General features: G+C 38.5%; 2 protein-coding genes across 3 annotated transcripts in view; one reads left to right on the top strand and one right to left on the bottom strand.

The window, feature by feature from the left end:
- LOC145690533 (NFX1-type zinc finger-containing protein 1-like) overlaps window positions 1-3,536 on the bottom strand; it is a 154,732-nt gene extending 151,196 nt beyond the window's left edge. The window contains exon 1 of the mRNA XM_081765512.1: window positions 3,444-3,536. The gene's annotated coding sequence lies outside the window, so the exon portion shown is untranslated. The remainder of the gene's footprint in view (window positions 1-3,443) is intronic.
- A 4,720-nt stretch (window positions 3,537-8,256) lies between these two features.
- LOC145690520 (NFX1-type zinc finger-containing protein 1-like) overlaps window positions 8,257-12,982 on the top strand; it is a 64,103-nt gene continuing 59,377 nt past the window's right edge. The window contains exon 1 of one of the 2 annotated variants that reach the window (XM_081765489.1): window positions 8,257-8,491. In XM_081765489.1, coding sequence (XP_081621615.1) covers window positions 8,323-8,491 — 169 coding nt within the window. In that variant the 5' untranslated portion in view covers window positions 8,257-8,322. The remainder of the gene's footprint in view (window positions 8,492-12,982) is intronic. The other variant, XM_081765482.1, reaches the window with a different exon arrangement.

Genomic DNA, 12,982 nt, shown 5'->3' with positions numbered 1-12,982 from the left:
GCGCAGCTTGCGCCATACATCCCCCCTGTGGGCGGCCCTGGTCTGAACTATTGAGTTTCTTGTGAATACTTTGTTTTCATGCAGCAGTCAGCAAATCTAGATTCAACCCCACTGTGAACATGTGAACAACATTAAATCTGAATTCTTCATGTGATCTACTACGTCTCATAAAGGTAGTATTCAGAAAATGGATCAGGTTATATTTTTTTCTATTTTAATCTTATTGTAAGGACGTTTAAATTATTTATGATGGTATTTGTACGTGTAAACATGTACAAATTTCGGAAACTTTCATCCGATGTAGCCCTACACCCTTTCATTTCATTGGCAGTTAAGAATAATGTAACACTCCAATAATAAAATAAAGAATTCCATCTCATCTTTCCTAACCAAAACCAAAGGAAAATGCTTTTTTTTCTGCATCGAGACAGCTAAGGATGTGTACCCTATTGCGTTGCAGACAACACCCGAGTAGTTTTAGCATTATTTGCTTCCTTGATGTCTATTTCCCATTCTATGAAACGGTTTTTAATAATACTTTGTGTGCATGCAACTCCCATTACGCCTTTATTGTGCGGGCTTATATGACAGCATAGGATAAACACGGGAAATGAAATAATGATTTTTTCCCCTCTCTTTTTGATTTGATTTGATTTTCAGTTTAGCGTCTCTACAAGCAACGAAGTCATATGAGAAATAGATCTATAGCGTGGAATGCGAACCACATGAGCTCCCGACGGGAATCGAACCCGAGTCTCCCACGCCAAAGGCGCGTATGCTAACCGCTTAGTCACAACTGAGCTCTTTTTTTTCTTCTCTTTTCATCGATCTTTTGAATTAAGGGTCTACAACGACGGATGCTTACAGCTAGTTAATAAATAAATAAACAAATAAATTAGAAATCAGTACCCTCTTTGTTTCGGTATAAATTAATTGAAATTAGAAGTTGTTAAAAGATGAATAAAGAAATGTGACATACAAGGCATTTCCGTTGTTTATTGTTTATTTTCCTCCTATTGATAACTTTTTCGCACTCTGCAGTCGGGAACCTCCCGTTCTTCTCTTTCGCTTTCTGTTTAGTCAGAGACTAGTTTACTTTATCAATGTTGCCAACGTAAGACCATAAGCCCTAGATCTGGTAGTATGAGTTATAATATCGACCTGAATTACGCAAAGTGACGCAAGCGAGACGTTGCTCCTGATTTGGACCAGACAACATATTAGGTGATAAGTGTCTGACTTCAGCTAGAAATACATCAAATACATTCTTTTCTAGTAATGAATTAAAATAATCAGATACAAAAATAAAAGTTAAAGTATTTTACGAAACATTATTAGAACAATGTTTTATAGTGTATGGATGTGTGTGTACGCTATCATAATTCTCCAAATAATTCTTTTCTGCTGCCACTGCAATTCACAAAAATCAATTCACGAAATTATTACGAATAGATTGATTGCGTGAATTATCGTCTTTAAAACCTCGATTGATTAATTAATTTATTCACTATTTGCAGTGGTCCTATTCTATTTTTTCAACAACCGGTTTCTCTCTCTCTCTCTCCCTCATATATATATATAGGGTAGGCCAAATAAGTGTTACAAGCCAATATCTCGCGAACTATACATCAAATAAGAAAATATTAAGAGTCAATGTACAATAGAGAAGGGACTAAAAATGAGTCAAACAAGACGTTCCCCCGCCCCCATTTTGGGGGGAGGGGAGTGTACGTGAAATTTTAAAATGGAAACATAGGTCGAGTGATACCTCGGTCGAAAGAGGTTGGAAAATGAACAATTTTTGTAGGAAACAATTTTTGATATGGGGCACCGTTTTCAAGATGGCTCCCCAAAATAATCCTGTATCAGATAAAGTTTCCAGTACTTATAAATCAGAAACGGCTGAGTAGAAAAAGATGAAACACAAAATGAAAAAGGAAAACGCCATAGGCAACATGGAATGGTGTTGTCGCGGTGTCCCCGGGCCCTCATCATGGGGTCCCGGGACCAACTTGAAAATTTCAAATGAGAATATAGGTCGAGTGATACCTTGTTTGATAGATCGTGAAAAGCCAAACAGCTTAGTAGAAAATTAGGACCTCATGTTTGACAAATTTTTGGGCCTGTCTGTTTTGTATATACATTGACTCTTATCATATTTCTTATTTGATGCTTAGTTCGCTGGATTTTGGCTTGTAACACTCTCTTGGAACACTATGCTTTGTATCTGAATGGGGAACCATTTTCAGCGGCCATTTTGAAACAGGCTTGCCCGAAATCAAAACAAATTTTGTACTAAGCTGTTTGGTTTTCCACGATCTATCAAACAAGGTATCAGTCGACCTATATTCCCATTTGAAATATTCAGGTTGGTTCCAGGGCCCAGTGCCGGCCTCAGGTGGTGCGGGGCCCGATTGGGAACATTTTTCAGAGCCCCAGGTTTACAACTAACTTGCACCAAGGTCTGTACAAGAGAGAGAGAGAAGAGAAGGTGGTAGTATGGAAACAGTCTTGTATTGATTTAAGTAAGGTCCTATTGTCGTATGTCTGAGCATCATATGCGAAAAGTTCCACTTTGAAAATAGCAAAATACCAGGAGTATACAATAAACAATTAAACATGCTTCAAAATGTACATCCTGCACAAAGAGGTGGTAATATGGGACAGATCATACAGGTAACTAAAACATAAACATATGTACAATACTTGTAAGCAAATGCTTGCAGTGGACGAAATAAAGCTATGCAACTGCACGTAGCAATTTCATGGAACTATATTTCATTGTTTAACTACAGATTAAGCAGAGAAATGTTTTCTACTCTGTCAGGACGAGAAAGTATTTCATGAAGGACTGTGAATGGGGAACATAGAATAAAGTCTCATTTGAAAAAATCACATACGAAAACACATCGCCTGCAGGCAGAGAATTCCACATGCGCCCATCTGCTACACACAATACATTGAATCCATACTTTACCAGGTTTTGAATTATTGTAATTTACGCCACAAAACATGCGTTTAGCATCTGCATCACCTATTCCTGTTTCAACTTTAATTAGAATTGATAGAACTGTCTCGTCTGAAGATATTGACATATGAGTCGTCGGAAACAGATGATTGCTCTGGATGGGTGAATTTCCTACGGACATTCAGTTTTTGATTTCTTGTTTCTTTTCCCATTTCTTTCGAACTCCCTTAGGTGCTGGTTCTAATTTAGCCATCGGCATATCCACAGACACCAGGTGGCAACCTGTGATATAAAAGAAGAGGTTATATTATGGGACACCTCCTACCCGTGTGTCCCATAATACCACCTCACGTGTATAACATTTTAACACACTACCACTAACCTATCCATTAAATTATCGGATTCACATTACTACTACAGTTAACTCACCACTATGTAGTACAGAAACACACATAAATGATTTATTACAACTTACGTATTAATTAGGTTATTTGTGTTGCAATCCTCCTCTACAAAAGTTTTCACTCATGCACAAATTAGTACCGACTTGCCAGAACAACACTTCTTAACCAACTGGCGCCCGATGCCTTCTAGGACCTTCTACATAGTATGACAGCACCACCAATAGAATGCAGTAATACTTCCAGACATACGCATGTGTCCCATTTTCCAATGCCGTCCTATACTACCACCTTTTCCTATATATATATATATATATATATATATATATATATATATATATATATATAGGGTGTTTCCACCATAACACCGACAACGTATGGGAGGTGATTCCTGACACCAAGATAAGATAAAAAGTATAGACCAACCAGGATGCCCAAATGCTTCCTTTTGGAGTTATAGGCTGCCGAAAACATGAAAAAATGAACTTTAAAAACCCATGGCTCCAAAACTATGGTACCTACAGTAGTCGGGTAAAGACTTCACGTAGGAACTAATATGTGTGCTATCCAAAAATATATGTTTTAGAATCCTAAGGTACTTACACAACAATTTTTAAAGAGGAAGTTTGACTACGTGCATAAAATTTGAAGTACCCACCAACTACCTCTATAAAAATTGTTGCGGGAATACCATAGGATTTTGAAATTTGGATATTTGCATAAGGCATATATTAGTTCCTAAGTAAAGTCTTGACCCGACTACGATAAGTCCCATAGTTTTGGAGCTATGGATCTTTAAAGTTCATTTTTTCATGTTTTCGGCAGCCAATAACTCCGAAAGGAAGCATTTGTGCACCCAGATTGGTCTCTACTTTTTGTCTTATCTTGGTGCCAGGAATCATCTTTCAGACGTTGTCGGTGTTGTTTTGAAACTCCCTTTGAAACCATATTGCACTCTCCTTGCTGGTCTAGTGGTTAGCGCGTGCGCTTGTGGTGTACATACGTCATAATAACTATAAATACCATAGTTTCTTTGTCAATTTAGCCTTACACGAATTGACATTAGTAAGTTATTTTGCAATTAAGGTTAAAATAATAGGCCCTATTTCCACTGTATGTTAATATGACTGAATAAAACATAACACTTGCGTATAATTTCTTATGAAAAGTCGCCCGTTACTAAAGACATACTTGAAAATGAATGAATGAATGAATGAGAAAATGAATTTATCTTAATTGTTTCAGTCACATTCAATGATATACGATAATTTTTACTTGTTTTATTGACATTTCCTACTGCTATTTATCTTTCAAAAATTAGTGACTTCATATTTGAGATACATTGTTTATATATTGATTACTAAAACTTATCTCAATTATAGTTCAATAATATAATAATCGTAAATCTCAATCAACTGTGTTCACAGCACGAAAACGCACACGAATCACGCCCTTTTTTATTCTGTGTAACAATCAAACGTAAATCGGTCGACGCGACGGGTGCACTTCAGTATTCTTCCGCACATAGGTTACACTTGCGCTCTCTTTCGATTATTTTTGTTGGTTAGTAAAGTTAGTGAAGAAACAAGAAATGAAGGGCGAAATTCATTGCACCTTTATTTAAAACTATCGCACTGAGAAAAAAATGTATGTGGTGTACGTAAAATCGTATGTTACATTTGTAAATCCTGTAGTTTTTGGAATTAACGTACAGCAAACGTATAACTGAAAACGCATGTTTTATAATATTTTTGTATGATACTTTCCATCTGTACGTACTTTCCGTATGAAATAATATAGGCGGTCAGGATCTCACATACAAATGGGCGTATATAACATATAGCTGACGAAGGTAACATGTGTGTAATATGAGGAAGACGTTAGATATCAGACATCCTGCAACGGCAAAACTTTGTAATAAACTTTGTAGCACTGATACTCGTAACACATATTTCCAAATTTCAACTTTCAAAAATGTGCAGAGATAAAACAGTGCAGTCTGTACTAAATCAAACGTAAATTCAGTCAGTTTTTTCGTATCACCCTCACATTTTCTGCTATTATAATGGTGATGATTAACTGCTGACAGGAGTAAATGTAATTTGAGATATAAAATAAAAACGTGTTTATGAAGGTAAATTCTAAGTTTTAATGAAAGAAATACATGTATGTGATACTAAACATTGCAAACACATCATTTACAAACACCACATCGTTATTAGATGCATACACTTGGTGTTCCGGAGAAAACCGACAAACTTTGCATGTGTGTTCAGAACCTCAATACAAGAAAAAAATCTGCAACTTTGATCGAAAACGCTTAATTGCGGAGATAGTTATAATAAAAGGGTAATTATTATAATTCCAGCAATTACTTTTAATTAGCTCTATCTCCGTAATTAAGCATTTCCGACCAGAGGCGCAGAAAAACATTTTTCTTGTATTCAGATCCTGAAGACATATGATAAGTTAGTCAGTTTATCCCCGGAACAACCTGCATGTTTACTTGTAAGCTTGATTAAGAAAAATGATTAACAGTAAAGACAATTTAGAAATATTTTAACGTTTCTATGTTGTGAAGTCCTCTTTCAGGAGGAACTAACAGTAATCGCATCCGCGTAGACCTCTATTCATAACACATCACACGTCCCAGACCTCTATTCATAACATACCATATGGTGTTTTCGAAACGCAGCACATTGTGTTCCTACCCTGTGGAAAAAATTTTCACCAACCTTCTTTATGCCACCGTTATCGTCTGTCTCATTATGACTGCCTCCCTTAGGTCTACCGCTCACTGGAAACATTTTGCGGGCAACTATCTTGTTGCTCTGGCTAAATGCATTGAGTCTTATGGGAGTCCGCTCACTGAGGCGACGGAGACAGAAAAGTTGCCGAGGTGTCGCCAAACAGGGCGACAGCAGGGCAAGAGCTCGGCGACGGAACAGTTGCGCAACATCTAAAAATGCATTGAGTCTTATGGGAGTCCGCTCACTGAGGCGACGGCGACAGAAAAGTTGCCGAGGTACCTCCAAATAGTAAGGTAAAAAATAAATGTTTTCTACAAGTTTTTTCACGTAACAGTTCGTTCCGTGTGTAGCGCGTGAAAAGAAGTGTTCGCAATGGAAACTAATACATTCTTTGATTAGTGACTAGCATGTCTTTAGTGATAAAGACTATGAAAAATTAATTGAGGAAATAGAGAAACGCTCAACGTTAAAGAAGAAATACAGTATATATAAAGAAGAAATTATGGAAGGAAGTGTGTTTCGCTGTTATAAGAAACTAGAATGAGCTTTCCAGCCAAGAAAAAACAACACAGGTAGGTATATTTTTCGATAATGACATATCGCTGTCATACTACACACTACTACTTTCATTAATTTCCCACAACTAGAAAAAAATACAGATAAAATTATCATTTTCAAGTTTCTTTCCATTTCAAATATAAAAAAGAAAAAAAACTGTACTGTATAAAAATGTCCGATTTTAAAACGTGAAGAATACGCGGGAAAAACGAAGAAAGCCAATTTTTATTTTATGGCTATACGTAGAACATTGAGAGTACAGTTACTGTACAGTGTTCACGGATTGCCGCTTTTGTTAGTTTCGTTCTGTTAGTTATTTCCAGTCGTTTTATATTTTCGTTATTCTTGTTATCTTTTGATTCGAATAATTGTTCCCGTTCGTATTAGCTTACACAATGCTGTTATTTTTGTCACTCATTGACGTTCAGGGACCATCATTTAGGGGGGGCAGGAGGTGCAATTGCTCCCCAAGAGTTTGAGGAATACATATACTTTAATCAATTGTCTACTAATATACTAGTACAAAACATGAAAGTCTTGTGTCGGTGGTGCTCTTGCCCCCCTCAAATGAAGTCTGAAATAACGCTCCTGTTGACGCTATCTTCGAAAGTTTATTTAAATTTATTTATTTAACCATTGGAATGGGCAGTAGTTTTTTTTTTTTTTTTTTTTTTTTTTTTTTTTATGTCCGAAACCAGCGATTATGTGAACTGTTCCGGTTGCCGATTATGTAAATTGTGATATCAAATGCTCGGCAATTTTTCTGTTGCCGTCGCCAGTGAGCGAGGGTATGGCAACAAAACTGTTTTGCCTCCGTGAAGTTGCTGACTGCAGGCGACAGCGACGACATAGTTGCGCAACTGTTTTGTCGCCTGTGAGCGGTAGGCCTTAGCCTCGGTGCATAATAGTATGACGTTAAACTTTAAAAAAGAAAAACACACACATATGCTCTGAATGGGGTTCAAACCTGCGACAGACAGCTCTTGTGATCACTATCTTAATGCTTCAGATCAGTAACGGCCAACCGGAGACCACTATAAAATAAGAACCCTATATTTGGGGATAATTTTCAATTTTCTTTGCCCCTTCCTGAGGCGATGTTCGCTAAATTTCCATACATTATATATATATATATTAAATATTCTTCTATTTATCATATCCTGCTTCTTGTTTCATTTGTCTAGGCTCAGGGCCTGAACTAGGAGTATTTAAAAGTAACTACATAAAATATGCATTTTTCTAAATAATCGGCCTTACGTTGCAGAATGGGCTTGGCAATGAAAAAAAGTCATCTCGATTAAAATATATTACAATGGTCATCGGCCAGCTTCATTCTTCCTATTACACATAGAGTTAAAAGAAGGATAAATCACACATTTTATTTTAAATTTTTATTTGCGGATTGACTGAAACATACTCACGGGCCACCATTTGGCTATCAGTATTTTAGGATGGCTCGACGATACCAATGGGCACTAGTAGGTAAAACAATTATATTACAATAAATCTTAAACCAGATTTAGTGAGAACTTTTTCTCGCTCGTAGTTTGCACCACTACTATCTGGAGTTTGGTTGCGCAATTTCCTTGATTCTCAAGCCAGTCTCTTAGGTTGGGTCCAGTCCATCAGAGGTCTACTGTGCTGCATGCTATCAGCAGACGCCAGAACATCACGAGTTAGTTGTAAATGGTGGTGTGCGTTTGTTTACTGGAGTAGTGAAGTGGGCAACTTGTTCCCCGTTAGCCGTCTTTTTAATATCTTAATATGTTTCATTTTGCTCTCTCTCCACGAATCTGAAGCATTAATAGAACACAGTAAGTAATACCCATATGTATTTTCTATTCTTTCGTGTTTTTATTAATTACAAATACAAGTCAAATGATTACAGCGATGTTCAATTTTTGTTGTGTTCGTTGAGTTGATTTTGACATTGTCCCGTTCAGCAGCGAGGCTATATGAGACGTGGACCTACTGATTAACGTGGAATACGAACCACATGAGCTCCCGCCGGGAATCGAACCCGGGTCTCATGCAAAAGGCGCGTACGGTTAGGGTTAACGATTAGCGTAGGCGCCTTTGGCGTGGGAGACCCGGGTTCGATTCCCTTTGAGCTCATGTGGTTCGTATTCCACGTTAACCAGTAGGTCCACGTCTCATATAGCCTCGCTGTGTGCACATATCAATGAAATGAACGAACATATTAAGCTTAGTATACAACTTGGGATACTATCAAACAAAATAATAATAATAAAATTGTATTTAAATTTTATGACCCACTTTTGCTCTTCAGACTAAAGCGCAAAGGCTAAAGGAAACTATTTTGTCTGGGGATATGTTGTTTTAGCACTGTACCAGAACAGTATTTGCTAACAGACGTGGGTCGAGCTCCCTCGTGCCTGTATGGTTACCGTACACATCTGTGCGAGAGATCCTAGTACGATTCCCGGTGGAAGCTCTTGGACGTTGAAGTCCACGTTTCATATAGCCTTTGTGCTGTAAGAGACGTTAAACTCAAATTCAACCACCCAAGCTGAACGACGTGCTCTGAACTAGTGATATGCAATCACAATTAATTTTAGCTGGGAGAGATTGGGCAACTCTGGGGAGACTACCCCGAAAGTATGCTTGAAGAAACTCATGGATACAATGAGAAATGTATTTATGTATACTATACATGTTTCTCAGCATTACCGACATCAATGGCCTTTAAGCCTGCCACGTATGAGCAGCGGCACAAATCTGTCACCAACATTGGGAGGAAGGGTAAGACCGTTTCCATATATATATATATATATATATATATATATATATATATATATATATATATCTTTTTTAAGCGATCGGAATATTTATGAACTTCAAAAACAATGCTGTGGAAGATCAGGAAGCAGAGTTGTCTTCAAGATTGGGAGGCGGGCAGATTGCAGGCTTATTCTGGGGGGGGGGATAAATTTCATCTTTTCTTTGTGGCAATCGGACACAAATAATCACGTTTCACCCCCAGAAACACATTTCAAATCCGATTATTGCGGGGATAGTCTCCCAGTTCCAAGATTGGAGGGGATATGTCCCCCTCATCCCCCTGGGATATGAGGGATGACCGTCTCTTGCTAAGCAGTTTATCCGGGGAAGGGAATGAAGCGGCCTGGGGGATCTATATGTTAGGCACCATCATGACATTTGTCTGCTGTGCATGATGATCTAGGTAAAACTCACTCAGAATGACTGCTCTAAAAAAGCTGTTATATCTTATCGACTAATATCACCCACGATAAGAAATGAAAAAGTATAAGGAAATTAATAGTGAAAGGATAAAAAAAAAACTAGCATAACCGGGATTCGAATCTGCGATCGACTGTTCCAGCCGAGTGTCTTTAAGTTAGTTTGGCCATGCTAGCTGGCAAAATCATCACTAATTAAGGTACGGGCAAGTAGGGTATGCTCGTATGTATAACCTTGGATTGCAATCTTTGATTTCACATATTGGAAATAATTTACTTTCCGGGGATAGTGAGCTTTGTGATGGGCAAACACCGTGTGCGTTGGTTCTCTCGGGGTTCTCCCGTTTCCTCCCACTATCTTCATTCCACCATTTCTCATCATCACCGTCTCTTTCAGTCTAGCTTGCATAACCGTGAGATGTAAAACCTGAAGATTACATTTCATAAGTTTATTTATAGCCTATTGTTTCTTGTCAGCTCTGAAGTTATTAATATTTGATATATGATCGCAGTGGCGGCGATTGGACGTTAAAAGTGGGGGGGCAAGACATGATCTGAATATTTGTATATCAATGTTAATATACAAATTCCCCTGGTTGAAACTATACATTAATAGGCCATTTCAGAAAAGTGGGGGGCAACTGCCCCCCTTTGCCCCCCCCCCTATTCGCCGCCCATGAATGATGGTATACTTGCAAAAGATTATATCGTGAAAGTATAGTTTTGTATTTTCGAAGGTCCATAAGGGAAAAAAATCATAAAATCAAACGTTTGAAGAGTTTAGCCTTTTGTTAAGTTTCATCAGTGTAGATATATTTCCCTTATATTGCATCACTCACTGAAACAGAATATTGTGATTACTATTGGTCATGACATCACAAACATTCATTATAACAGGACACTGTAGATCAATAGTGGCGCGCTTACCTCTAATCATAGGCGGAACTAGAGGGGGGGCCTGGGAGGGCCGGCCCCCCTAGAAGCAAAGTTGCCCTCCCCCAGAATTTTTCTACTGGACGAAAATAATGTTATTAATTTACCTCAATTTATGCATAACAATTTTAGTAATGCTTGCAATCGACATATTTAATAGTGTTTATACTCGTCCGACCATCGATATATATACACACTGTGTGATCAAAAGTATCCGGACACTCCCCAAAACATACGTTTTTCTTATTAGGTGCATTTTGCTGCCAGGTATTACACGCCCTTGTTACCAGGTACAACACTCGTACCATTAACAGCATCATTGAAGGATAAAAAATTATAGTCTTTTTAAGCTTGGAAAAAGCATCTGGCGACTTTGGAAATGTGTTGCACTGAAAGCTGTGTCCTATTTCTAAGCAAACTTTGAGCAATCTTAATTGAAGACGCATCATCCTTATCAAAAGTATCAGTGATTCATTTGATGGTTTCAAAGTTCTTAGTATAGTAGAGAACAGCTGCAATCCGTATACTCCATATCATTAAAATGGGCTGTACTGTTAAAGGAAGTTCAGGAGCTAACTTACGAAAGATACTGGTTCGCAAAGGAGCTTTCAGAAACACTTTTATCGCATTTGATACGAGACGATCATTGTCTGGAAAATGAGAACGTACTTCCTCTGCAGTTCTATTGTAGTGCGTGTGTGAGAAGTGACATGCAGCATACTTAGGAATAGAACCTTAAGGGCTTTTGCTGCGCTTTTACTATATGTATCTCCGTCTGTGATGAAAAGAAGAAAACTATCGTTTTTCGTAAATTCTGGGCACAGCATAGTCAGCAATGTTAAAAAAGCCGTACCAATTACGTTTTTTTTAAAGAACATGTGATGCAGTCTGATACATTTCTGTGCCTTTTGCCTCTTCCGAAGTTCGTTACAACATTAACAATGAAACGACCTAAAACATCGCATGTTTCATCAATTGAAATCTGTGTATTTTTTCACCAACACCTTTACGAATATCGTCAATAGTCCTGTCTCAGTTTCTAAGGGAAAACAAAGAATTGTCCACGTTAATTAACTTTCACACAGATAATTCGCAAAAGTACAGGGTGTCCGAGAAGTCCTTCCCTGATTACAGAAGTTGATAACTCAGGCTAGAAATAAGATAGAAATATGAAACTGGTGTTGAATTGTTTACAAACTATAAAAGTTTTTGTCTGTGTTAGGTTTGTTCTGTTTTACCAAGTCTCAATTTTTTGTTTTAGGTTTGTAGTACGTAAGTAAAAACCCAAGAAGCCATGCCAACCAACCAGGAGAAGGCACAGTGTGTCCTGTGGTACCATGAGACACGATCACCAACCACGGTGCAGAGACAGTTCCAGACAACATTTGGGAGGACTCCACCTGATGTCAAGAGCATTAAAGCCTGGTATGAGAAGTTCAAGAACACAGGGTCGGTTGCTGACCTTCCGAGGTCTGGTCGACCAAGAACCTCAGCAGACACGGTGGAGGCTGTGCGGCAGTCTTTTCTGAGAAGTCCTAAGAAATCGGTGCGCAGGGCCTCACGTGAATTACAGATGCCAAAAAGCTCTATCCATGACATTTTACACAAACGTTTAGTGTTTCGTGCTTACAAAGTGCAACTCGTTCAGGCCTTGTTGCCCGATGACGGTACACGTTGATATGACTTTGCGGTCGAAATGCTATCACGTATTGAGGACGATAATGGTTATCTCAGACGAATTGCCTTTTCCGACGAAGCGATATTCTTTGTCAGTGGAGTAGTGAATCGCCATAATGTACGCATTTGGGGTTCAGAACCCCCTAGGGTGGTCAGGGAGTTCACCAGAAGCAGTCCAAAGGTGAATGTTTGGTGCGCGTTATTGCACGATCGAATTATCGGGCCATTCTTCTTCGCTGAGGATACCATCACATCTGCAGTGTACCTGGATATGTTGCAGCTGTATGCTGTTCCTCAGCTGCTTCAGTATCGCCCCGATGTCGTTTTTCAGCAAGACGGTGCACCACCTCATTGGGGTTTAGACGTCCGTGCCTATCTCGATAGGACATTTCCTGGGCGATGGATTGGTCGTGATGGACCAACAGCTTGGCCTCCACACTCTCCTGACAAAACCCCATTAGACTTCTTTTTATG

The sequence above is a fragment of the Thermobia domestica genome, chromosome 1, assembly GCF_964235325.1.
Source record: "Thermobia domestica chromosome 1, izTheDome1.hap1.1, whole genome shotgun sequence".
NCBI lineage: Eukaryota > Metazoa > Arthropoda > Insecta > Zygentoma > Lepismatidae > Thermobia > Thermobia domestica.
This window is presented reverse-complemented; position numbering and strand designations above follow the sequence as displayed.